Below are 26349 nucleotides of genomic sequence, written 5' to 3'. Positions count from 1 at the left end.
CTGAGGCAGCTTCTCAACGAAGACTCAACTCATTGTCATGGAATGACTAATCGTAATAGATTCCCATAACAACAACATTGTATAGTTTCCGGTTTTGATTTTTACCCAAATGATGGTTTGGTTGGAAAATCGAAAATTTACTTAAGGTTCGTTATGACACTAAACTTAGTAATTCATAACCTGAAGGCAAGATCATAAGTGATATTGTGTTTAGGGAACATGTAGAGGTACATTAGAAACAGCAGAGTATTATAATCTATAATGTAAAATATTTCAAAATTAGTATCAAACATTATTGAAATATACCTTTCAATATTAACTAATAACAAAAATTAAATTCAATTCAGAATCGAGAAAAATTGTTGAATTGAAATTGAAATCACTCCATTTCTAAATAAAGTCCTTAAACCAATATGGTAGTTTTAGAAAGTAAAATATATTAGTACCCACCAAATAATTAATAATATAGCAATGACTAAACTTATGGAATGCAATATTGTATTATATTTCTTTTCCTTAGTTACAACTAACTGTCTCATCTACTACTACTAGAGGATGTTTAGTCTACAAACCTCAGAATTTTAACAACATATACAATAAAATATTATTTGGTAAACGTTAGTGCAGGAAACTATGTTAAAATATCACAGTTACTTTTTAAAGTACATATGTACCAAAACATAAAAATACACTTTGTAATTGATGTTTATTAAAAAACCCTCGGACCTGCATAGTTGGCCAGATCTAAAATAAATCTATAAATGTAATATTTCTTCATAAAAAAACTTTCCCTGACTTCATTCAAAAACTATTTCCAAACTTAGTAATAAAATAAGTCTGGAGTTATAGTCATCCCCTGATGTGTTTGAACTCTAGAAGATTGTGTAGTTCACACTTGTCCTGTTATGCAAACAATGTGATGAACCGTTTACGAGCACGAGGGACCGAAGATGGCAGCTTGCCTTCAATTATCAGTTCCCGATTTTCATCCAACACTTGAAGTTCCTTGGATATGTTATCTGGCAAATCTGAAAGAAGAGGTAATGTATTATGATTGATTCAGCACAAATATTAAATGTAATATAACAAATAAAATTATTATATAAGCATGTTATTCATCAAGTGAATATTAAAAAAATATATCCATTTGATGTTGAAATTGTCAGTCCACTTATAAAAAATTTATCTGAAGGAAGTTTTTGATGTTCTCTTGAATTTTTTTTTAATTGTCTGATTTCATGAGGTTAACCCATTACAAAGCCTAAACGTCAAGGCCTTTTATAACGGTTATATAACCTAACAAGACGTATTAGCAAATCATTTTCACTCTTGTATGGGCACTTTATCGTTTTCTAAAGATGGATAAAATGAGTGTGCAATGTTAGTGCACACTGTATGATGTATATTACAAGAACAGTGACCAGAACAAACTCACAAGACTTGTTTATTTCTGTACTATACAAACAACTGTAAGTCTCAGCTCTTCTACACAGCAGTAGACAGGCTGGTCATGAAACAGAAGCAAATAAGAGTGACCATAACAAACTCAAAGACAGATTTCAAGTCCATGGAAAATGAATTCTAATGAACATCTGGTTATTTGTAACAAAAAACAATTGGACGTTGTTCGCCCGGTGGTTTCTTTTGACATGAGTGGATATTTTGTTGAGGCAGTATATTCTGTACATACTGCCTTTGGTGATATACTGCCCTGTTGTCCACAAAGAGTTAATATACAAAGACTCATCTTTTGCAAGAATCCATTCCATTTAACCACCACAGATTAGATAAATCGTTTTTATGTTATCAGCTGTGCTGTTTAATGGTAACAGCTGTTATATTGTGTTAATCAGTGTTTTATTTGATTGGAAATGTATATGATATTGTGGTCTAGTTAGTAGTGCTATCTAATAAGGTGCAAATTCCAAGTGTATTCATGAATACAATAAAAACATGGACACAGTTAACAGAACGGACATGGTGCTCACCTATGTAGTTAGCATGGGGCGTACACATGAGTGATACAAAAACCTGTTGCTTCATATTCTGGATATGGCAGTCCTCAGTGCTCATGCATTAATTATGAGTAAAACTATTACTTTCTGAATTATAATTCGAAGTTGTACGTTTTAAAAATATACAGCTATGCTGATTCAGCATAAGAAAGGGAAGTGAAGCTGATTCAAAGTTATTTCCCTACGTGTGTTCACTCGACAGATAAAGAGTATTAAACACAGCAGTGTCACTTGTGCAAACACGTGACAGATGAGCCAAGCAAGAATAATGTTATATGTGCAAGGACTGTGGCATTATCTTGTGTGTGATACCGTGCTTAAAGGAATTTCATATTCTTAAGAAAATACTGAAAGGAACACTAGTGGGTTTTTATATAGTATATACAAAATAACATTTGATCCTTTTTTTCATTTTTCAATCGATAAAAATTGTAGTTTTTATCTCTAGAAAAAATGTAATACGAAAAACTTACTAGAAAATGGTTTTTATATTTTCTTGATATATCCTCCTCTCCAGGGTTTCATAAATAAAATGTTATATTATCAAATATTAATTGAGCTTTAAGATGTTCATTCACATACTTGATAACAGTTTGCTTTAAATGATAAACTTTACATGGCATATTTAAAGATTAAAGAACTAATAAAAACAGGAAAAAAATACCCAGTCCTGGATAATATCACTAAACACTTTGATTGCACTGCGTGCCTGGACTTACAGGGGTTAAAGGGTTAAAATATCCTTGCTCATATTTAATGCAATCAATTTGACCCAAAAATCATGTTGCAGCTTTACTTCACAGAAATTGTGTTATGTGATATCTATATATAAAACACAACATATATTTGTGTGATTTATTCATTACATGTAAGCGTCTACACCGTTATGCGTAGAAGACTCGGTTGCTCCGGTTTGAGATTGTGTCAGTTAACATTGTAATGCACTCAGTTGTGCATATGATGAGACAATGAGAATACCTCTTCACCTAGATTACATTATATTTTGTAGTCTAGGTGTCTCTGATGTCAATGATGTAAAGAGTTCGTTTTGAGCTTCTTTGTTCTTCGTCACCAACTATTTTGGGATCCCTCAGACAAACAAGACTCCAGGTTTCAGGAGTCAGGTCTATGACAGCATCAGATTTAATATGCTGCATGCAAGAGGAAGATGAACTGGAGTTAAACTCAACATTTGCATTGCACCAACCCTTCCCACCAAAGCTGCATCATGTGTAATCGTTATATTGTAAAGTTGAAAAATAAAACAATTTCTAAACATTGTTAAAAGGTTTATTTTAGATGTACGCTATTTGTAAGATAACATATAAAATATGTTTTTACTAATAGGTTCTACTACAAACAACGAAATAAATCACATAATAATCATAATTTTACCATAAGAAATAAAAGGCAACTGGTTTGGCTTTAAAAGGGTTAGTAAAACTTTCCCAGTGTATGAAATGAATAAAAAAAGATTTTATTGAGAGGTGAAGTAAGGATGTAAAGTGCTCTCTACCACTTAATCTAAAAAACATTAACAAAAATTTTTGTGATAAATAAGTAAACAAAATAAAATTTATATAAAATTACAAGAAAAGTTCAATCTTATCTTGTCATAATTAATTTACAAACACATTTGTACTCTTATTAACAGACATGCTTTCATCCAACTTGCATTCCAACGCCCCAAGTGCCACATTTCAACACTGATCAGTGCTAGGCTTGGTTTTATGTATCTGCAATATCTTAAATAATAAAATCATAAATGTCCTTTCAGTGCAGAATTAGTTAAGTTTACTTAATGAGTTACCTGTGTAAGACTTTAAAAATGTGATGATGAGAGAGTTGTTGATGGAACTGCCGAGCTTTGGGTCTATTTTCGGCTTAAATAAGTCTAGCCAATAACCAACCACGAACGGTGTGTGTCGGTTTGTGTTTCGTGATTGGAAGTTCTGAAAACAAAAGTACATAGTTTAGATATATTATTAAAAACATCGACAAACATTTCTGATTGATTATTCAGCTTAAACTGTATTAAGGAGCTTATTTACTGAAAACTTATATTTATGATATCTTTTATATCTTATATTATATTATTTTATATATATATATATATATATATATATATATATATATGTGTGATATATATCATATATATATATATATATATATATATATATATATATATATATATATACATATATATGACAAAGTTTTCGATTTTTTCGGACTGATGATGAAAACTTCCAGTCCACGTAGCTCCTGAACCATTACAGATATTGAAAAACTCTCAAAAGCAAAAATGTCTTATTTTGTAGACTAGAATCTAAAAACAACATAAAATACAGGGTGTTCCATAAAAGATTTTAAAGTTGGCCGCCATATTGGAAAATGGCAGCCTTCTTCAAAAAATTTGAAAGTGTATTTCTGAGTGAAACTTAAAATTGAGAAAGTTCCAAATTTAAAGTGTGGTGCTAAGTTGTGTAATTAAAAAGTTAGCTATTGGATCACTTAAAAAAAAATCACCCATATATATATATATATATACGAATTTATGTAGTTATTTAATTTATTTTTTATTTACTGTGGTAATGTAATGTGTGTGCTTTGTTTTAAATATTGGTATGGTTTATTCATTATTCTAATTGTGTATATTTTACTCTGAAAGAGGAGTTGCCAGGCCCATCTGCCTTCAATTAATTAGTGATGGCAACCTCAACTGAGCTATTACCTCAGAGGTGCTTATCCATTGTACTTTTATCTACTGTTGTGATATATTTTTGTGTTAACAAATGATTGTAATGTACTTTGGAAATAAAGATTCTTGATTCTTGTTTTATTTAAATTGGGCATTCAAGCTAGAAAGTCAATAATAGATCCTGTGATCAAACTAAAAAACATCATACAAATACATCACATTTAATATGTCTAAAAATAAAATAAAATAGCCATTTCATAAAGCTTATACACCTGTTAATTTAGTGTTATTAGTCTCAAATGACTTTTGCTTCCATTCAGGCCCCAGAGTTTGTAAAGTTTTATTTCAATATATCTTCCTCATTTGACTTCTAAGATATGTGTTTTTATACTGATCCTTACACCTGTACACCAATGAAACAAAATAAAAACTGCATCTATAGGCCTACCCGCTATAGTTAAGCAGTCTTATTAAAATAACAGACATACCAAATATTCTGTTTTCCTCATAAATTTAGCTTACTTAAGTAATTTTTGTAAGTCTTAAATCTAATAAAATATAACTAGTATAAATCACACAAGTTGCCAATGTAACTTGTGGTGTTGCCAGTTTGGTATGGTTAAATTAACTATATCATTGATTTCAAAGGCCTCGTACAAATACAAATTTACATTGTTACTTATTTTGTTGTACATGTCGAGCATATTAAATTAACTATTTTCCAATTACTCCAAGAATCTTCATTCAAGCTATTTTAAATAAATATACAATTTAACACTTTGAGTGCGGATCGAATAATTTTACGGAATGCCAAAACTTCATGAAGAATTACATAACATTCAAGTTTACAGAATAAATGTTTTTAATAATAATCACTAATTTTACGTTGTAATCGTTTATTGTGTAATTTGACATCTATTGAGTTGTTAGCAATTCTTAACTACAACATGTGCTGTATTACATCAGCTTGTTTACAAAGCAAGAGGTGATGCCTTGTATTGTTAGTTGATTTTTGTCCCTCATGGATTCATAAACAAATTTCCAACGTATATATATAAAATTGTACTTATAACTTACTGTTTTGTGTGTATACATTCAAAAATATTGTAAAGACAAAATAGTGTGTTTTATTTGTATAGAACTTTGTTGATTTCAAATGTTTTCCAAATACTATGTAAAATTATCAAGTATACATAATGCAATAAAAAAATCTGTGTCACAATAAAGAAAAGACACAGAGATTTCAGCAATGTATCTTTTTATACCTTAACTGGTTTGTGAACAATGATTGAAAAAAGTAACACCCAAAATGGCTATGCATGACCACGTATTTTAGAGCCATCACTCAAACTATCAAGTTAATCTTTGTTTGAACCTCATTATTAGCTATGGATAATTTAAAAAGATACAAGAGTTTCTATAAATGTAAAAAATGAAATTTGTAGTTAAATTAAAAATATGGTTGTGATGTCATAATAGAATGTTTACATAGAACAGTTGATTACATTTAACAGGCTCTTTCAATTAACAAAATTTGTTTGCTGTACTGCAACTTTAGACACCAAGACAGATCTCCTCAAAGTAATCTCCTCCAGTGTCAATGAACTTTCAAAGTTGGATTTACACTCATTGAAAGCGCCCAACTTTTCAATTTTTGAAATGGAGACCAAAATATTTACAAATCTCATCATCACATCGATTTTTGTGTTTAACACATTGAAGACCATCCAGAAGTCGCACATAGTGAGATCAGGTGAATAAGGCCTCCATCGTTCTGATGTATTTTCGGCATTTTGAGACCTTGTGAGAAGAAGCATTGCTGTGGTGCCAAATTAAACCCTTAATGTACAATGTTAATGTTCTAAAGAACTTCTGTAAGAACTGTTCAGTGTACCAACTTGCTGTGTCCTCTGTTCCTCCATCTTAATAGCCTTCACGTACTCCAGAAGAAAATAGCGTACATAACTATCTTCACAGATCATATCTTTTGACAATTGTGGGGATGGTTCATCTTCAAACAGCCATAAGTGATTCTCTACTTGAACTCGTAAAATGGTATGTGCGCCTCATCACCAGTAACGGTACTATTAATGGTAACAGTAATAAGATTTAGCAGTTGGAGTGTCTGCTGGGTGATTCTCACACGCTCAGCGTTTTTTCTTTGTTCATCTGTCAAATCTTGAGATACACCCATTTACAAAAAGTTTTCTGACAATTAATAGGTCATGCAATGTTACTCAAATTGCTGTGGATCTACTCCCTAGGGAAGCTTCAATCATTAAATAAGTGGAGTGTCTGTCCTCTTGGATTATAAAATCACGCATCTGATCAATGTTTTATTGGCAGCAGAATGAGGCCTTCCTGAACATTCGTCATCTTTCAAAAATCAAAATTTTGAATACCATCTAAAAGCAGAAGCACAAGATTCTGCTTTAGAACCAAAGGCAATTTTGAGATATTAAATCATAGCTCAAAAATTCTATCTCAACAATTTTGTGACTTCATAAAGTTGATGTTTCCAAACAGACAACACACATACACTGATAAGTTCAAATACTGTCAGGTACTGACTGGCTCTCTTACAATCAGATAACTATATATATATGATTATTGTAGTACGCACTGTCTGCTAGTATCTTAAAACTTACAAACTGACTCCCATATAGCTTTGTATCTGGTATACTGAGTGAAAGAATTTTTTTTCTTTCTTTTTTTTTTTTTTTTTTTCCTTTGGGATATTGGGGTGGATTCATAGATCCTCACACGTCAACCTGAGCTTATTGTGTGCCCCTTTGATGTTAGAGGGGTAAGCCTATCTTCGTGCCCTTAATTAGGCTAAGAAGCTTTTCCCTAAGTGAAAGAATACTAATAATAAGAATATTTAAGTTGATTATAAGTTCTATTATATCCAGTTAAATCATAAAAATTAAATATATGAATCTACAAATTATATTACAAATGTATCGCACAAGGATAATTTTTTCATTTTGTATTTTTTGCATTGGTTTTTTAGAACATCTTATAACTTTATAAAACATTTATGATATTGTGAAATGTGTACAAAAATTCTAAAAACGGAAGAATACATTTATAATTGTGAAAATTAATTTTATATTAGTTTAGAGTAGTATATAGTTTTATAGCAATGTGTGTAAAAAATTATTCAGTGAATTGGTACAAAGATTGCATATTTACTGTAATCAGTATTATTACTAAGAAAAGATGGACAAATATTGATGAATAACCTACTTATCATAAACAAAGTTAGTAATGGTATAACAAATTTATAAAAATACATACATGAAATACTTGCAGCAAACAGCACAAGTATGTTTTAAAATTTTAACTAAAAAAAGTATTGATTACATAATGACTTTATTAAAAATACTGATAGTCATTCTGTCAAGTCATCCTGTTCTGAAACAAAAGAATCAGATTGGTTCAAATTATTATCTGTCGGTGTTTGAAATAACATACTCCAAGCCAGGATTTAAACAGATACATTACCCACATAGCTACCATAGACATCAGAGGATAAAAACAGTGTCCTTTGAATCAGATATCTAGCATATTTTGGTTAGAGCATCCTTAGAAAAACAAGAGGTCCTGACTATGATGGCTTACTTGATGATGAAGAGTTGACGATGGGAGCCTGGAGGGCTGGAGATAAACCTCTCCATGACAGTTAAGTTGCTGGTGATGTGGAAGGTGGGAGTGTTGATGAACAAGAGAGGTTGTGCCACTTCTAGCTTTTCTTCCTTCAAGGGGAACATCCAGCCATCCAGAATCACACCTTGCCTGTACAATTTGTTGATTTGGATAATTATAATGCATATAAGAGTAATTTTAAAAACAACTAGTTCACAGTATTGAAGATCCAAGAAAGAATCAGATGTGTAGAGTGTGTTATAGGTTGAGATGGCCTTGGAACATTAGCGAAGCCTATTACTTGTGGGGCTGAGAAATTTCATTTCTATCTGTCTATTCTCTTGAAATTTTGTATGAAGCTTCATTTCTACATGAGGAATTCTGAGTTCGACTATGGTTCCTGTCACTTCAAGGGATTAGACTGAGCATTAGCGAATATTTTTACATTGACCTTATAGTTAACCATGATGGTAATGAGAAAATAGCAGAATAAATTAATTTTTAAACAAAAACTCAGTATGCTCATAAGATATTTTTACATATTAAAATATGTTCCCTAATTATTCCAACACATCCAAAATCGTTTTACAGTGACTTGGTGTGTAGACTTTTTTTATTTAGGCACTGATTTGAAACCCAATTTACTGAGAAATACGTGTATCTGTCGCAAGATATCTCAGGAAGTATTTTATCTGTAGACTTGAAAGTTTGCATTAAACTTCATTCCTACATAGACAAAAATGACTTTTAGGATGTTCTATGTCTGACAATAGACTCAGTGTCATTGAAGCCTATCACTCAGTAGGTGACACTTTTCTTTTGTTTGCTGAGGATCTGTAAGTAATAAAAATTGAAGCTGGTGTGGCCTACTCCTACCCTGTCCATAAATGGGTAGAAATCTTTGTTAAAATTATTACATACTAAGTAGTTTGTAATTACGAGGGGTATTAGAAAAATAAGGTTCCCTATGCTGCCGAGACAGAATGCGTTATTTTGGGAGAAATCTAGCAACACTGTCTTACTCATCAGCTGTCCCTCTCTCTCTATCCATACCACTCGCGCCTCTCTACGTCCAACAGTGACGGCATAGCTGCCTTCGAAGATGGAGCTCCCTATCGTTGTTACCGCCAGATGCGAAATTCGTGCTGTGATACGTTTTTTAAATGCAAAACAGATTTCATCTATTGAAATTCATCGTCAGTTAATCGAAGTTTATGGGGAAAACTGCATATCTGTTCAACACATTCGGAAATGGTGTAGAGAATTCAATGAAGGGCGCATGGAAATTCACGAAGAAAACTGAATTGGTCGGACTTCAGTTTCAGATGGAGTTGTTGAAAAAGTTGAGAGATTATTGTTTGAAGATCGGAGAATCACCATTCACGAACTTGCTTTGCTTATTCCTGAGATTTCCAGCACCACAATTCATAAGATTTTAACCGAAAAATTAGGCTATCACAAAGTGTGTGAGCGGTGATTCATGACAACACTCGACCTCATGTCTCACGTCAAACTCAAGAACTGCTGACAAATTTTGGCTAGACTATTGTGCCCCATCCCCCCTACAGCCCAGACCTAGCCCCAAGTGATTATCACTTATTCCCAAAATTAAAGGAACACTTGGGTGGCCAACGCTTCAGTACCGATGATGAAGTCAAGGAAGATTCAGATTCAGATTCAGATAATTCTTTATTCATAGGTATTACAGTCAATACATTGAATAGTGTCATTAACTTAAAAGTATTCAACATTTCTTAAAATTAGGCTAATTTTTACTTTATTGCATTTATAATTCCTTAAAAGAGTATAATACTTTGATTGTTAGGTAATCCTTAAGTATTTTTTTAAACTTATTGAATGATGGTTCAGCCTTAATATGTTGTGGAATTTTTGTTAAAAAATTTAATTCCTGCATACTGAGGTTTCTTGCAAAAAAATGCCGAATGATGAGTGGGAATGGCAAAATCTTTACTTTGTCTGGTGTTATACATGTGAAAATCACTATTAAATATTTGATCATGATATCTTTGTTTTATAAAAATACAATTACTTCGTAAACAATAAAGGCCATAAAACTGTAAGAATGTTTTAATTTTTGAAAAGTGTTCTTTAACTGAGGTTTTTGGTTTCAGGTTCTGAATAATTCTAATAGACTTTTTTTGCATTTTTAGAATAGAATCAAGATTTTTTTGGCTAGTTGCACCATATAAGGAGATTCCAAAACTGATAATTGAATGAATGTAAGAAAAATATATGATTTTCAGTGTATGATCACATAGGTGTCTTAATTTGCTCAATGCATAAACACCAGATGATATTTTTGACATAACCTCTGGACCATGTTGCGTCCCAGCTGAGACTATGGTCCAGTTTCAAACCTAGAAAGTTTGTTTCATTTACTTGATTAATTTCAAAATCACCTGTACAGATTTTTGGATCAGATTTATTTTTAATGTTTCTTTTTTGAAAGGAGATGAGATTAGTCTTTTCAAGACTAAGCAATAAGTTATTTTTGGTTAAAGTACTGTGAAAGGTCTGTTAATATTTTATGCAATTTAATTTCTATATCATTCCAGGAAGGTTCATTTATATTAATACTTGTGTCATCTGCATATAAGCAATGCCACTTGAACAACAGAGTTCTGGAAAATCTGTTAAATAGCAAACAAATAGTATTGGTCCTAAAATTGATCCCTGAGGGACGCCATGTTTTATGAGTTTTGCATTAGATTTGTAATTGATTTACGATATTTTTACCATCAAGATAGGTTAATTTCAACAAAACTGTTTACGGTTTTCAAGGTAGGATTTAATCCAGTCATAAGATTTGCCTTTAATGCCTATTTTGTATAATTTTTTCTAGTAAATTGGAGTGAGAAATAGAATCAAAAAAGCTTTGCTAAGATCTATCAAAAGTCCAACAGTTTTTTTATTACAATCCAAAGCATCTATTACTGATTCAATAAAGGAAAGTGGCTGCTGTCGTCACTGATCTCCCTTTACGGAAACCATGTTGACAATTATGAATTAAATTATTTGTTTCCAAATAATCTACAAGTTGATTACACATAGCTCTTCTCAAATATTTTGGAAATGGAAGGTAAGAGTGATACTGGCCTGTAATTTTCAACATTCCTTCTGTCTCCTTTTTTGTAAAAAGGTATAACTTTAGACATTTTTAATTTTGATGGAAAAATTTACCTAAAATAAAAGATGAATTGATAAGATGAGTAATTGGTTTAATTAATGGTTTTTTTTGCCTTCTTAATTAGACTCATCGAATATTTTCATCGAAACCACTGCTTTTTTTGTTTTTTAGATTGTTAATTATTTTTTCTACTTCCTCCTCATCAATCGGCTTAACATCGAAAACATTTTTCTGTACTAATAACATGGCTATTTTCAGTAAAACAGGGCTTGTCAGATGTATCAAAATTTAATTTTGGGAGAATTCTGTTTTTCTACAATATTGCTGAAATAGTTATTAAAATTTTCGCAAACTTTCAAAGGATTGTCAATGGTTTTCACCATTTACTTTAATCTTAATATTGTTAATTTTTGGTTCTTTATTACTGACTTCATTGTTAATAATTTCCCAAATAGTCTTACTTACATTAGTAGAGACTTTAAGCCTTTCATTTAAAATGATTCTTTTTATGTTCGTAAACCTTTTTTTTCTTATAAGACTTATTTATCTTCCTTAATTCTGAAGACATACATTTTATTTTTTGAATTTCTGATTAACTGGCTAAATTCTATTATTTTTTGTTTTATCTAATTTCAGATCATAAGTTATCCATGGTTTATTTTTCCCTTGTTTTCTACACAACTTCTAGGAAAATGAGAGTTAAAGTAAAAACATTAATAAATCATAGAAAATATCATATTTACAGTCAGGTTCCGACATATACATCCCTATCCACGATTCACATTCTAATGATTGTATGAAGCTATGAGTATTTATTTCAGAGGTTACTCGATTCCTCAAAGGATTGGCGGCAGAATTCTACAACATGGGGATAGAAAAGTTGGAGCATCGTCTACAAAAGTGTTTGGACAGAAACGGTGATTATGTGAAAAAATAGCTTAACTTTTAAGTTTTAAATTGATGTATAACACTAAGTAGAAATATAGAGCTGACTATTTAAAAAATCATGGGAACCTTATTTTTCTAATACCCCTCGTATTATTAAACCTCATCATTTAAGTTGTTCCATGAACAGTTACATTGACAGTTTTAATTTTTCTCTAAGCAGTGTACGGAATACAAATAATTGTCACAACATACAATGAAATAAATGACAAAATACGTGTTGTGAGTTTATACTGGTCAGTATACTTCATCATTTGTCCCATAATTTACTATAGCTAAATATATTGGCCAAGGGCTTTACTTTATAACAAGAATGTGTTGGTCAGAGGATGATCAATAATATGATGCATCTGAGTATCTATCTTGTGACAAGAAAACAGTCTTATATTTTAAACAACTGCAATCATTTTCATCAAGAATAATTTTTGTAAATAGACCAAATTGAGTACGGACTGTCTGCTTCCCCACATTTATGATTAAACTTAACAGAATGTGATGATTTTAATAATCATTCTTTAAATATTGCAGGGTCTTCTTCATCTCAAACGATTTAACAAGGATAGAAAAAAAAGGAACTGATTACTCACAAAGAGTTGATGGGATTGAGTGGCATCTGTTCCATGCAGGTCTAAGTCAAAACAATTGTTATTAACTCAAAGCTAAAATTAAAATGGTCGATAGGACGGTTCATGGCCAATAAAGTAATGAATAGAATTTTTCCTTAATAAACTGCCACTGATTTTTTGGCTTATTATGACTCTTCAATAGAGGATATTTCTGCATTATTAAAAAATTGTATGCAATAATCAATTATAAATATGAGTATGTTAATGAAATACTAATTATAGTTCTACTATAATTTTAGTATGGTAGGTAGAATTGCTGTTAATTTCATTAAAATCAAACACCTTATTTTTTTCAACATGGACTGTTGTAAAATGTTCAAATGAACAGTTACGTAGGATGAAGATTTAACATCCAACATCCAAAACGTAACTGAAAAAGCTGCAAGAAAAGGCTTTTCAAGACCTGAGTACACCTTGAAGGAATTTATATAAAATCCAAGTGGTGAGTGGATTGAAAATTTCTTATAAACGGGAACACTACAGTAACAGAACTTGTTTTCTATACATAAAAAATTTCACACAATTCTTGACAAATGTAAATAGAGATTTGATTTATTGGTTGGTTGCAAACAGAATCCTTAAAGTCCTTGAAGATAATGCTTTACAAGACTATACTCGATTTAAAGAAGGCAGTTGACACTAATAATTATAAAAACATTTCTGAAAAAAAAAAAAAACAACAAAAACTGTATTAATGGCATTAAAGGAAAAGAACTTTCCTTACTGAAATCATATCTTTACAAATAAGATACAGTATATTATGGTATCAATCATAAATCTGCAATCAAGAGCTGGAGCCACTCTGTATTATCATAGTTAATGATCTCTCCAAAGATTTCCCCAAAGGTCAGTACTCTATGCAACTGTCTTTACATGGCCAAAAATTAGACAGTCAAATCTGCTACGTTGGATGTAGATATTACATTAAAGTAACCATGACCTGTTCCCTTGTCAATGAGCTTAATTTAAATTTTGATATGAGAGCCAATTAACTTTTTTACTCTTAAGAAAACTGATATTCATCTTAAAAATGTTAACGAATATTGGAAGATTTACTCTATGATAAGATGACGGGTGGTATATTAATATCAATATCCCTAAAACTTATATTGAGTAACATATATCTTTATACTTAAATGTTGTGGGAGAGAAATTTCATGGTTTCTTGTCTTATGATGCATTTCCTTGATGCACTTGTTTTAAGGGTGTTGAGGATATTTTTTCATTATCACTCCCACCCACTGACTATCACAAGAGCAAAAAGAGTTATAGATGGATTAAACAGAATCAACCAAACACACATATGAAATACAGAGATAGTTAGTCTGCTTTCTAAATTTTTCTTAACTAGTCGTTTGTCAATATACACATTAAGGATTATGATAGATGTGACCAGTTCCATTCCTAAGAAATAAAAGATTACTCTTCTTAAAGCTACCCAGTTTTTGGATTCAAGAAAGAATCGAGAAGCCATCATTCCATTCATGTTAATTGAAATGGCTACTTATCTAAATGTATAAAATTTAAAGCTAGTATTAGTTTGTAAACAAGTTTATACCTGAATATATTTTAATTTAATAATTAACGAATAATTATTTATTCACATTAAAGTAAATATTACATGCTATTACAAACATACCGTCAAGTGATTAATTGCATTATGTAGCTTTAGAAAAACATTCACAAATAAATTCTTAAAATTTTCTATGTATATTACCTTTTTGGGCTTATTAATTATAAATTACAAAAGAAGAAAAATGTTAACTGCCAAAAGCTTCGAAGGTTTTTCGTTAATACCTCAATAAATAGTAAACTTTATAATTTATATGTCAATTATATGATTATGGCCAAAGTATTAACCAGTTTGATATGAATATTCTTTGTTGATAGGCCAATTAATTGACTTACATAATTAAATTCTGTCAGAACCAAGATTATACATGAACATGTTGGGCCAACTGTTAGAAATTTGAATATGAATGTAATTTATCCCCTTTTCATTATAAAAAAATATCACCAAAGATTGACCAACTGAAATAATTTTGGATGTTGATGTTCTTTTAATGATATGTAGATCTATGTATATAATTTATCTTCTGTCAACCACAATATTATCACCAGAAATCTTGATCATTTATTATGTTTTTGGTATGAATGCTCTTAGTTGGTACGACAATCAATGAATACAATACTTATCTTTCATAGATCAAATTTGGACTATATCAAATTAGTTAACCAGCTGTCACAATAGTAGATATGACTGATGTGAGTTGATTCATTCAATCTGTACTCCGCCAGTCACACAAATATATGGCCAAATTTTGAGTATAGATGATCTTTATTTATAAGTTGATTGGTGTATAAAATTGATATTTTTCTGTTACATTATGATCAGTTTGTTGTTAACACCTTCATTGCAACAAGTCATGTACCGACTTTAGAGTATGCAGTAGTAATAATGTATGTCCGCCACAGTCAATCTGTTAAACAATGATACCTCTGTGGCTATATTATATGTCGTTAATACCTTCACTGAGACATGTCATGTACCGACTTTAGAGTATGCAGTATTAATAATGTATGTCCGCCACAGTCAATCTGTTAAACAATGATACCTCTGTGGCTATATTATATGTCGTTAATACCTTCACTGAAGACATGTCATGTACCGACTTTAGGAGTATGCAGTATTAATAATGTATGTCCGCCACAGTCAATCTGTTAAACAATGATACCTCTGTGGCTATATTATATGTCGTTAATACCTTCACTGAGACAAGTCATGTACCGACTTTAGAGTATGCAGTATTAATAATGTATGTCCGCCACAGTCAATCTGTTAAACAATGATACCTCTGTGGCTATATTATATGTCGTTAATACCTTCACTGAGACATGTCATGTACTGACTTTTAGAACACACAGAATAATGGTAATGTGAGTTCACTGCAGTCAACGTGTTAATATACCGATAAAAATTAATATATATTTTATCTTCTGTATATTGTATCATTATAGTTAAATGTATTGACCAAATTTAATGACTTTAGATATAAATGTTCTTTATTGATTTTTGAATATAATAAATAATACAGAAAAATGTACAGATATATTTTAATTTAAAATATTATTAAAGAAAAAAATTGGAATTCAGATTAAACACAATGCAAATAATAATAGATACAAAATGAGTTATTACATTTGTTGCACAGAAGTAATTAATATAAAATTAATAAGTAAATAAAAAAAAATTAATAAATGCAGTTTATTACTCAGAGTATTACTACAAGTTTTTCATATTAAAGTGAATTTATTTACTTACTTAAACCTGTAGTCTGAACTGAGAGTCAGCAAGGCTGTGGCACCACCAAAGGAATGACCCATTATTGTCACTTGATCCAGGTCCAACTGCCCCTATAAATAGAACTCCTGTGTTAGTATAATCCTCATTTTAGTTATGGATTTAAGTATATCAAATGTAATATAGTTGTATTTAAATCCTTGGAAAGTGGTCAAATTCAATACTCAGCATACAGTTTGTTTAATCTAGAATAAATGCTGTTCACCTAAATGGTATGTACTGTATAATCTTGCAAGGATCAATTAATATAAACAGGTTTGGTTATCAAAAGAAATTGTAATAAATCTTTGACCTAGAATTGATTGAAGTCCAGTAAACTTGTACTGTTAGGGAGAGGGATGAACTGACCACAAATTTCTTGGATCCCTTTACTATCAAAACAGAACATAAGTGAACAGGAAGTCTCTGTGAAGCAGCGGACAATAATAAAGTTTTTGCCAAGATAGGAGTGAAGGAAAAGTAAAGGAAAATCATCATATAAATTTTGAATCATCTAGTGTAGTGTTTAAAGAATCTTCCTGGACTAAAAGAAATAAAATTGAAAGTGCATGTATGACAGTTTTAAAAGATAATTGTATTTCCCAACCTTCCGTAAATTTCAGTGATATTTTTATACCATTAGTGAAAAAAGAAATCCATTCCAAAATTATGAATTGCAAACCATATTTTTGTACATAATTCTTTTATAATTTATCGGTTTTTGGTCTTTACAGTTAGTTTTAAATTTTATTCTATTTTATCATATGTTTTTTTTCTATTTTACACATATGTTTTTTCTGTAAACAATATCAAACTGATGATGCCTTAACCGGCAAAAGCGGTTTTTTAAATAACATTTAATGTGGAAGTATGCACAATGTCTTTTCCATTAAAACCTACTCACTTCCACCAAGAATACAAAGCAGAAGATATTAGTGAGCCCAACCAAAAATTTGCGGTGATTACAGGCCCAGTTTTGGGAAAATAATCCTCCAAGAACTTGTGTGTATTTGGTATAAAGACTTTTCTGAAAGGCGTGAACAGGTTGAGAATGAGAGCCACAATAGTTAGCCAAAAGCGAGGGGCCAAAAACTTGGTTGCTCCACCGTGCTATGGGATCATGTCTAATACATCATAGTGCACTCTACTGTGTACCTGAGGAGATAATGAGAACACCTCTTTATCTATAAAACACTTTCTTTTGTAGTCTAAGTGTCTCTGATATCAAAAGAATAAAAGAATTTGTTTTTAAATTCTTTTCACTGACTTCAGATTTCAGATGCTGCACTAAGTAAAAGGTGAAATGTAGTTAAATTCACATTTGCATTGAATCAAACCTTCCCACAATAGGTATGTTATGTGAAAAAAAGTTATTTCATGTCAAGTCTCAAAGTAGTTTAAAAAAATAAATATAAGCTATTTATATATAATATAAATATACATTTTAATATAAACATAAATATTTTATGTTACATATAAAAAAGTCCTAAAAAATTTTTTCACCAATTAGTTTTTCTGGAAATTAACTTGAAGACTTTCATGCCAAACACACACACACAAATTAGAAGAATGATGAACAAATGTATAAATGTTGCTAGAGACTATGAAAAGTAGCCAGAACTGTTTATTTATTACATAAACCATTTTCAAGCTGCAGTGTTTTGTCTTGTTACTGTACAGTATGTGAACATATTAAAAAAACAATAGGTTTACATATTTTGGTTCCAGTAAAGAGCTGACTCTTTGTATTTGTTTTTCTTCTATTCTGCCAGCTTGGTGAAAATAATGAAAAATTAGATTCAGTATTTAAAAACTTAATTCCAAACTCACCTCAAAATCTGAAAGATCTACTGATGTGTTTAAAATATTCTTAGAAGCATTGCCGTTGTTGATTTCCGCCAACAAATCGAGAGCTTTTATGCACTCATCTCTCCTATACTTCAACTGAAAATGTTACAAAACAATACAAAATTAGACACCTTAATAATTCACAGATATCCAAACAAGTTCAAAGATTCTGTGCTTAATATTCTAAGTTCAGTGAATAAGGTTTCACCTGTTTATTCCTGAGAGTGTAATGTGTAACTCCCAGCTCCAGCCTGACATGTTGTATCCATGTGCGTTCGTCTCTATCCCTGTGTGCTGGGCTCTGATAGTAGTAGGTGGCACAAGATGATGTGTCTCTGCAACAAAACAAACAGAAACGCAAACTTTAATAAAACTAAAAGTTACAGAAAAATGCACATTTCCAGTAACAAGGTATAATAAAATTGTACCAATAACTTAAACTTCAACAGCTCTTGTATTTCTGTTAATGTTTTTGTGAAATAACTGATCTCTCTTTGCACAGGCAAAACCAACCTCTTATGCCCATTTAAGGCTGCTGCACTGAGATCACAAAGACCAACAAGCAAGCAATCTGTACACCGGCTTGCTGCAAATGAGAGAAATCCGAGCTCACTTATTTGGTGCCCTTCCTGTAGAATGGAAGAGGACCGATATGCAACTATTTAAGAAAACATTAAACTTGGCAATAAGATAATCCTTTCTATTGACACTATCTGCCAGTGGGAAATTGATTTAGTACAGAGCACTCCTCCTGAGAGTATCCACACCACCTATTGCAATTATTGGGTTAGGTACCACAAAATTTGATCCACCATTGTTAGAAGATCTACCTCAGTTGGCTTTCCAAGAATCGACACTATCTGTCAGTGTGAAATTTATTTAATATAGTTCACTTCTACTGAGACGATCTATACCACTTGCTGGTATCGTTGGGTTAGGTACCCACAATGTGATCCACTATTCAAACCTTCCCTAGAATTTTTCACAAGCTGTTTCTGGTTAGGAGTTTTCTGAGATTAAAAAGAACACTAATGCAAGGATAGTTTCTGGGTATGCCAAAAATTCCTCTCTCGTTACAGATCCTGTAAGATGAATGTATTGGAAGCCAGAGGATTTCACTACACAGAGTCTTATAAGAAGAAATATAGGTTAATATGGCGAACTGTTATCACTTGTTAACCGTTTGACTGGTGGGTGTTTTCTCAGTGTGAGTGCCCTAACAAGTGAGTTTTTAATTTTAGATTTTGGTTTTTTAGGTGGGTTTACTGCAGGAGAAGTGTTATAAAAAAACATCCAATGAAACATTTTTGAAGTTTTGTGTGTGTGTATTTATTTATACATAAATTAATCTAATATTGCACAAAAGTTATTATATTTACAAAATATGAGAATAAGATAAAATATTCAGTATTTTCTCATAAACATACTAAGGTACGTGTTAGGTACAAGTTAGTTACAGTACACAAGACTCCTCAGAATTTTTAGATGGTAGGGAACAGTGGTGCATACAAAGTGGAACATCGCAATCGTGGCACATCCATGTATTATCGTGGCGCGACTGCTCACCGATGCTGGTCCATCTGCACATGTGGCATGTCCTTCATATCTGTAATAAGGATGGTAGCGGGGAAATGCCAGGCAGTGAGTCTCAGGGGAGCATATCAGTCAAAAATTCGTCTGCATCTCTTTCTTATGCCATTTTACACACTCAGTAATTACACAAACACCTACATTTATTTACTCACGATAAACACAATAAAACGTTTACAAACAATCAGGTTAGCCGATAATGTAAAAGTGAGTACAACATGTATCCAGTATACAAACAGAAATAGAATCAGCTGATTATTTGGAACAACTGATTCAATACCATCATATGGCAGTAAATTGGGTCTAAAAGAAATAAACAATAAAGCAAATGCGATCCTAGTAGGAATGACAAAAACTACTTTAGAGTGTTCCTTATCTATTCTGCTAGATTGCATACATATTCAGGTGAGAGATTATTCATCACAAAACATTATTGTGTGAAAACTGTTTAGCTCCAGAGCGCTTCCTATACGGCTATTGGGTTTACTGTGTGTGGCAAACAGTGCGCTTCCGAATTCGTTTTAGTATTACTAGTAAAGGGTTAAATTTAATATAAAAATGTCTAACACAAGCATTACTAAATACTTCAGGAGCACAATATTTTGGAGTTAAAAAGGCCAAGAACAACGCTGAAATATGTAGTACTTTTGCTCTTGTTACCCTAGTCATACCAGCTAAAAACTGAACTACGTTTTTCCTCATTCTAATCTTATCTGCAGTGCTTTGAAGATGGATTTAACCCTATAAGTGGCAGTTCAGTACTGCTATATTAGTAAGCCCTTTTTTGAAACGATTTCCATTATTATTATTCAAATGTTGCTATTAATACATATATAATTGTGTATTACAAACAACTTTGCACCAAAAGATGTATATTATTAAAGTGTAAAAACATACTATATATACATATGTATAAAAAGGCTAACATATTAATATTGACGTACTGTACTATATACGAGACATGTTTTTAAAGTAAGTACCGTTTTTAAATTACGCCGCTGCAGCGCTGCAGTTGCTACATCAGTTGGGAAGCCACAGATGCCATTACGACGCCGTTTGATCGAATCTTAAAATGTGATTTTAAAATGCCGCTGACTATCAAGAATCCAGCCGACTGTAAAGTGCGTGCTGTGATTCATTTTCTCTGTGCTAAAGGCTTAAAAGCAATTGACATTCATCATCAAATCAGTGAAGTTTATGGTGAAAACATTATGAGTGAAGGAATGGTGCGAAAATGGGTTAGGGCCTTCAAAGATGGCCACACAAATGTTCTTGATGAGGAATGAAGTGGGCGACCTTCAGTCATTACCGATGATCTCATTCAAAAAGTGGACTGTAAAGTGAAAGGGAAGAGACTGTTCACAATTTCGCCCTTAGCTGAAAAATTTCCTGCTGTATCAAGAAGTGTTCTCTATGAAATTGTGTCCGAACGTTTAAATTATCGGAAACTGTGTTCACGGTGGGTATCGAAAATGTTGAATGATGAGCACAAAACCAAACGATTGGGCAGTGCATTGAGTTTTCTCGAGCGTTACAGTAACGAGGGCAATGATTTTTTAAACCATACTGTTACAGACGATGAAACGTGTGTAGCCTACGTTACACCAGAATCAAAACCACAGTCAATGGAATGGTGGCATTCAACATCCCCTAGAAAAGTCAAATTCAAGCAAACAATTTCTGCCCAGAAAATCATGTGCACTGTCTTTTGGGACAGACAGGGTGTGTTGTTGGTCAATTTTCTGCCTTGTGGTGAAATGATTAATGATTAATGTAGCCGTGTACTGTGAAACTTTAAAAAAACTGCGCCGCGCAATTCAAAACAAAAGGCGTGGCATGCTGAGTGCAGGCGTCGTTTTGCTCCACGATAATGCTCGTCCACATTCAGCAAATCGAACGCAAGAGCTTATCACTTCACTTAGCTGGGAACAATTGGACCATCCTCCACACAGTCCCGATCTAGCGCCTAGTGACTACCATTTGTTTCTGCACTTGAAGACGCATTTGGCGGGGAAGTGTCATTCCAATGATCAAGAAGTAAAAAAGTCTGTGCAAGAGTGGCTGTCCAGTCTGGCGGCAAGGTTCTTTGACGACGGCATACAAAAGCTGGTCCCAAGATACGACAAGTGCCTTAATAATAATGGAAATTATGTAGAAGAAAGAATGCTCTTTCAGGTAAATAAAGTTTAGTTTGAAAAATTTACTTGTTGATTTTTTAACATCAAAATGGTACTTACTTCAAAAACATGCCTAATATTTTGGATTATGCTTCTTTAGGTACAATTGAACAAAACTAAACCCATAAAATACCAACAGATACATAAATTAATACACATAATAATTCTGACAATGTAAAAACATGTTCAAACTGTGGTTATAAAAATTTGATGAGTGTGCTGATGAGATCGGTGAGATGATCAAAATTAAGTACAGAATACTTTGTCATTCTTATTCTTAGACTATTTGCTGTAGAGCCAATATAGTATTGCAGGCATTTTTGATATGGATTATAAATATATGAGTATTTATTTTCTTTAAAGTTTATACAATTTTAAAACTTGGCTACATACAAATACATATACAACTTCCTTGTAACAGGTCAGCCTATCTTAGCTTCCTGTTCAAAAAACAAAGACAGGACATTTCCTACAAAATCATTTAAATAATAGAGATCCTCCTTGAGCTAACTACCTAAAGTGAGTAGAGAGTCAACACTATCAGTGTAAACATTCTAGGAACGATAATTTAAAAAATTAAAAAATAGATTTTTAGTATCAAAATAAAGTTAAAATTTTGGTAAAAAAAATGCATAAAACCAAGTGTACCTGTGTTCAAGAGAAGCAACAACATATCCTTGAGATGCTAGTTCTGTGAGCAGAGTTGAACATAAAAATCTTGCTGCTCCAAAACCGTGGGAAAAAATTATTACAGGTAATTTTCTGTTCTTGCGTTGTGATTTTGGTAGAAGTTTTGCTTCATACATTGCTGGTATGTGCATATAGCCTGGAACAAATAAGGATGAGAAAGATATTGCAATTAGATAGAATGCCAGAAATAATTTGAATATACAAAGACTTAAGTAGATATATATATATATATATATATATATATATATATATATAATTTATTTCAATAAACATTGAATCGCAAAAAGTACTTGCTCCGCCGGGACTCGAACCCGGATCTCTCACTTGCCGGATATATATATATAGGATATATATATATCCTATATATATATATAGGATACAAAGCAATATTTATATAAAAACATTGAAATTCAATTCTATTATTTAACTATAACAAAATTAATATTTTCTTACAAAGAGAAAACTCTATATAGATTATGAAGAATACAATAACAAATGATTCAAGAGAAACAAAACTTGTATGTAGTGAGACTAATTTAAAGTTAAACATGAATTTAGAAAACTTACCTCCATACCACCACATTACAAGACGTATGATAATTGTCCACATCCCGACTACGAATGCTAAACCCTTGATATATTTGTCATGAGGAATCCAGGGCAGCCATTGCTTTGATTGTTCCTTTAAAGCAATCATAACATATGTTACTTATAAGAAATAAAATAGTTACAATATTGATAATTTTTTCTGGTACACATCTATCAAGTATACTTATATTTATTTTTGACTTCTTTAAGTGTAGTTGTAGTACACCACTCAAAATCAACCAATATGATGTTACGTAATATTATTTAAATTAATTCTCAAGGAATAATAGCATGGTTTTAGTAGTTTAAAAAGTTAATTTTCATAAAATTAATTGTAACTTAATGAGAATATTTGATAGTTTTAAAAAATGTATTTATACATTTGTACTGCCTAATCAGACTTGCATGAAAAGTTTACATTTTTAATAAGAAGCTTAACATATATATATATACTATATGTGAATCAATTATACAATATAAGACCTAAAATTAATGAGAGCAGATCTGAACAATATAACAAAAACTCAAATATGCTGGTCACAGTTATTCCATCAAACTCAGTGTTACCCATATATAATTATGAAGCTTCATGCTAACTAAAGTCTATAAATCAGTTTGTTCGAGATATCGTGCGGACAGACAGACAGAAATGAAATTGACATGATTCGCTAACGCTCAGCCACCAATAATACACTTTTTATGACAAAATCAATATTTTTTATGACGATCAAACGAATAGCAGTATATTTTGATTGAAATATATTTAAATTACTTGTAGTAGTAAACTTTTATTTGTTATTATATTAAGTTTAGCGTGGAATGAAACTTACTGATAAAGACGAAGACGATGATGTAGGATAATGTAGACGTAAAAAAATGCCTTCAGAAGAATACTCTGTCATCAAGTCTAAATATGATGCAGAATATGGACCTAAAAAATACATATTTTTGTTTAATAATTATTAATTATAATAATTATTCTTAACTACAATTTTTACAAGACAAATTATAATTGTGTGATTATAAAACAAGAATTTATTCTAGAATATTTATTTTAACATTAGTAGGTAGATATTAAAGCTGATAGACAAAAAATAGGTCTAAGTACTTGACGATTTTCATAGACTTGCAAATCTGCATTGTAATTATAGAATATAGTAGACTAAAATATAGTTGTCATCTTATTATTTACAGAGTGATTAAGCAGTCATTGTAACAAAAATCTATCAAGTGATCTTACTCTTTAAAATTATTTTACCTTAATTAACCCATTGCAGGTGACAAAAAACCTTAGCGTGTGACACCCAGCGTTTGGAGTTGTTTACAGCGGTAGGCAATAACTATTACAATTAATGCCTGGCTGGTGTTATAGTGACAGTGGTATGATATCTGGATCAGAACCAGACTGGATGCCAACCTAGCCTGAAGATTCAGCTTGTTTGTCGAAGGCTTTGCACAGCTCGGGATTACACACTAATATTCGTGGACAAACACAAACTAATTCATCGAGAAACAAATCATCATTGCCACCATATTCTCCGTCACTGCAACTTTCTAATAACAATATGTCAAGATCTGAAGAACACAGGTTATCACCCATTGTATGTAACAAACGCGACCAACCACCATTTAATACAAACAAAACTGAAAGTGAATATCTTATTAGTAACAGCTGATATTCTTTGTAGGCTACTACTGCGAAAACAATACAGTACCAAACGTAACAGAGCATCCAAGCACATTTTAGTGGAAAAAGTACGTAATAAACAATAATTGTTAAACAGCGAACAGAGGACTTTCGCCTGCATTGGCTATTAAAATTACACAAATTTCCACTATGTATTGTGTTCAGGAGAGTTGCAATTTAAATTTTAAAATAATGCTCAAATTCAATAATTTGCATTTTTGAAAACTTTATAAAGTCATATTTTGGAGCCAACTAAAATGTTGAGTTGAAAATTGCTTATATTTCTAAGTCTAGATTAAGGTAACCTACATACTGAATTTTACCATTTAATTTGAATTCTGCTTAGGAACATAATGTTTTTAAAGTATGCTGTTTTGACATTGAATGACCCTACTGCACTAGCCTAGATAGGCTACATTTATGAAGGCCCACTAATCACAGATGATATTTCTTACCTAACAAATTCACAGATAAAACACTACAGTCTACATGTCGGCTACAGACTAAAAAACAAGTTAAACAATGATATGATGATAAAGAAACACTTATTTCACGTAATCATTTCCTTTTAAGTTTAAATAAATTGCTTTAAATGTCCACACAGCTAATCTAACAGCGCCTTTTCAAAAATATTAGATTTTCATTGTTACTGACATATCACAGTTGCCAATATAGAGAAGCAAAGAACACTACTTACTGAAATCAGTAACTTACTCTGAATTCAGTGATATATAAATCATGATAAACATGTTAAGTAAATAACTTATGTAGAAACGGGTGTGTGTCACATTAACATTATTTAGGCAATTGTCATTTAGAGAGTTAAAGAGTTCATTATGTTTTCTAATGACCAACTGTGATTATTATTATTTTAACTTGCATTACATATAAATGGCTCTGTCTGCTCACACATAGAACATATAAGAGAGTTTAATGAAAAAGGCTATCTAGATTTTTTATTTATCATCAATTATGATTTTACACATTATGACTGATCCATGAATAGATTTGTATCTCCAATATCTTCAGAACCATTATTAAAATAATAAAATGGCTATGAAAGTTAATTTATTTTCTAAAATAAACTATCAAAGAATATCATAATAAATAACATTTACCATTTGGAATTGGAAGATTCTTCTTCTTAGATAGGAGCATGGTTTTAAGAATCAATACTTTAGGTAGTTCACTGAATAACCAATCCCATCAAGTGTTGTGGAAAGAATTACCAGAAAAACAATTTGAACTTTCACAAGAAATATTCAAATTAATTGGTTGTTACACAATTCACTACAAGCGTAAACAAAAACAACATTACAGGTTATGTTGTTGTTTTTATACAAAATTAG

The 26349-nt window shown here is 31.5% G+C and overlaps 1 protein-coding gene across 1 annotated transcript; it reads right to left on the bottom strand.

Annotated features, from left to right (window-relative positions):
• Positions 1 to 903: 903 nt before the first annotated feature.
• On the bottom strand, positions 904 to 26349 carry LOC124363611 (platelet-activating factor acetylhydrolase-like). The gene is given in 11 exon segments (XM_046818866.1): positions 904 to 1028; positions 3826 to 3937; positions 3940 to 3967; positions 8338 to 8511; positions 16403 to 16494; positions 18251 to 18364; positions 18477 to 18603; positions 22684 to 22861; positions 23293 to 23407; positions 24144 to 24244; positions 26119 to 26349. Coding segments are annotated over 11 exon segments (1206 nt in total). The 5' UTR covers positions 26159 to 26349.

The sequence above is a fragment of the Homalodisca vitripennis genome, chromosome 5, assembly GCF_021130785.1.
Source record: "Homalodisca vitripennis isolate AUS2020 chromosome 5, UT_GWSS_2.1, whole genome shotgun sequence".
Classification (NCBI taxonomy): Eukaryota; Metazoa; Arthropoda; class Insecta; order Hemiptera; family Cicadellidae; genus Homalodisca; species Homalodisca vitripennis.
This window is presented reverse-complemented; position numbering and strand designations above follow the sequence as displayed.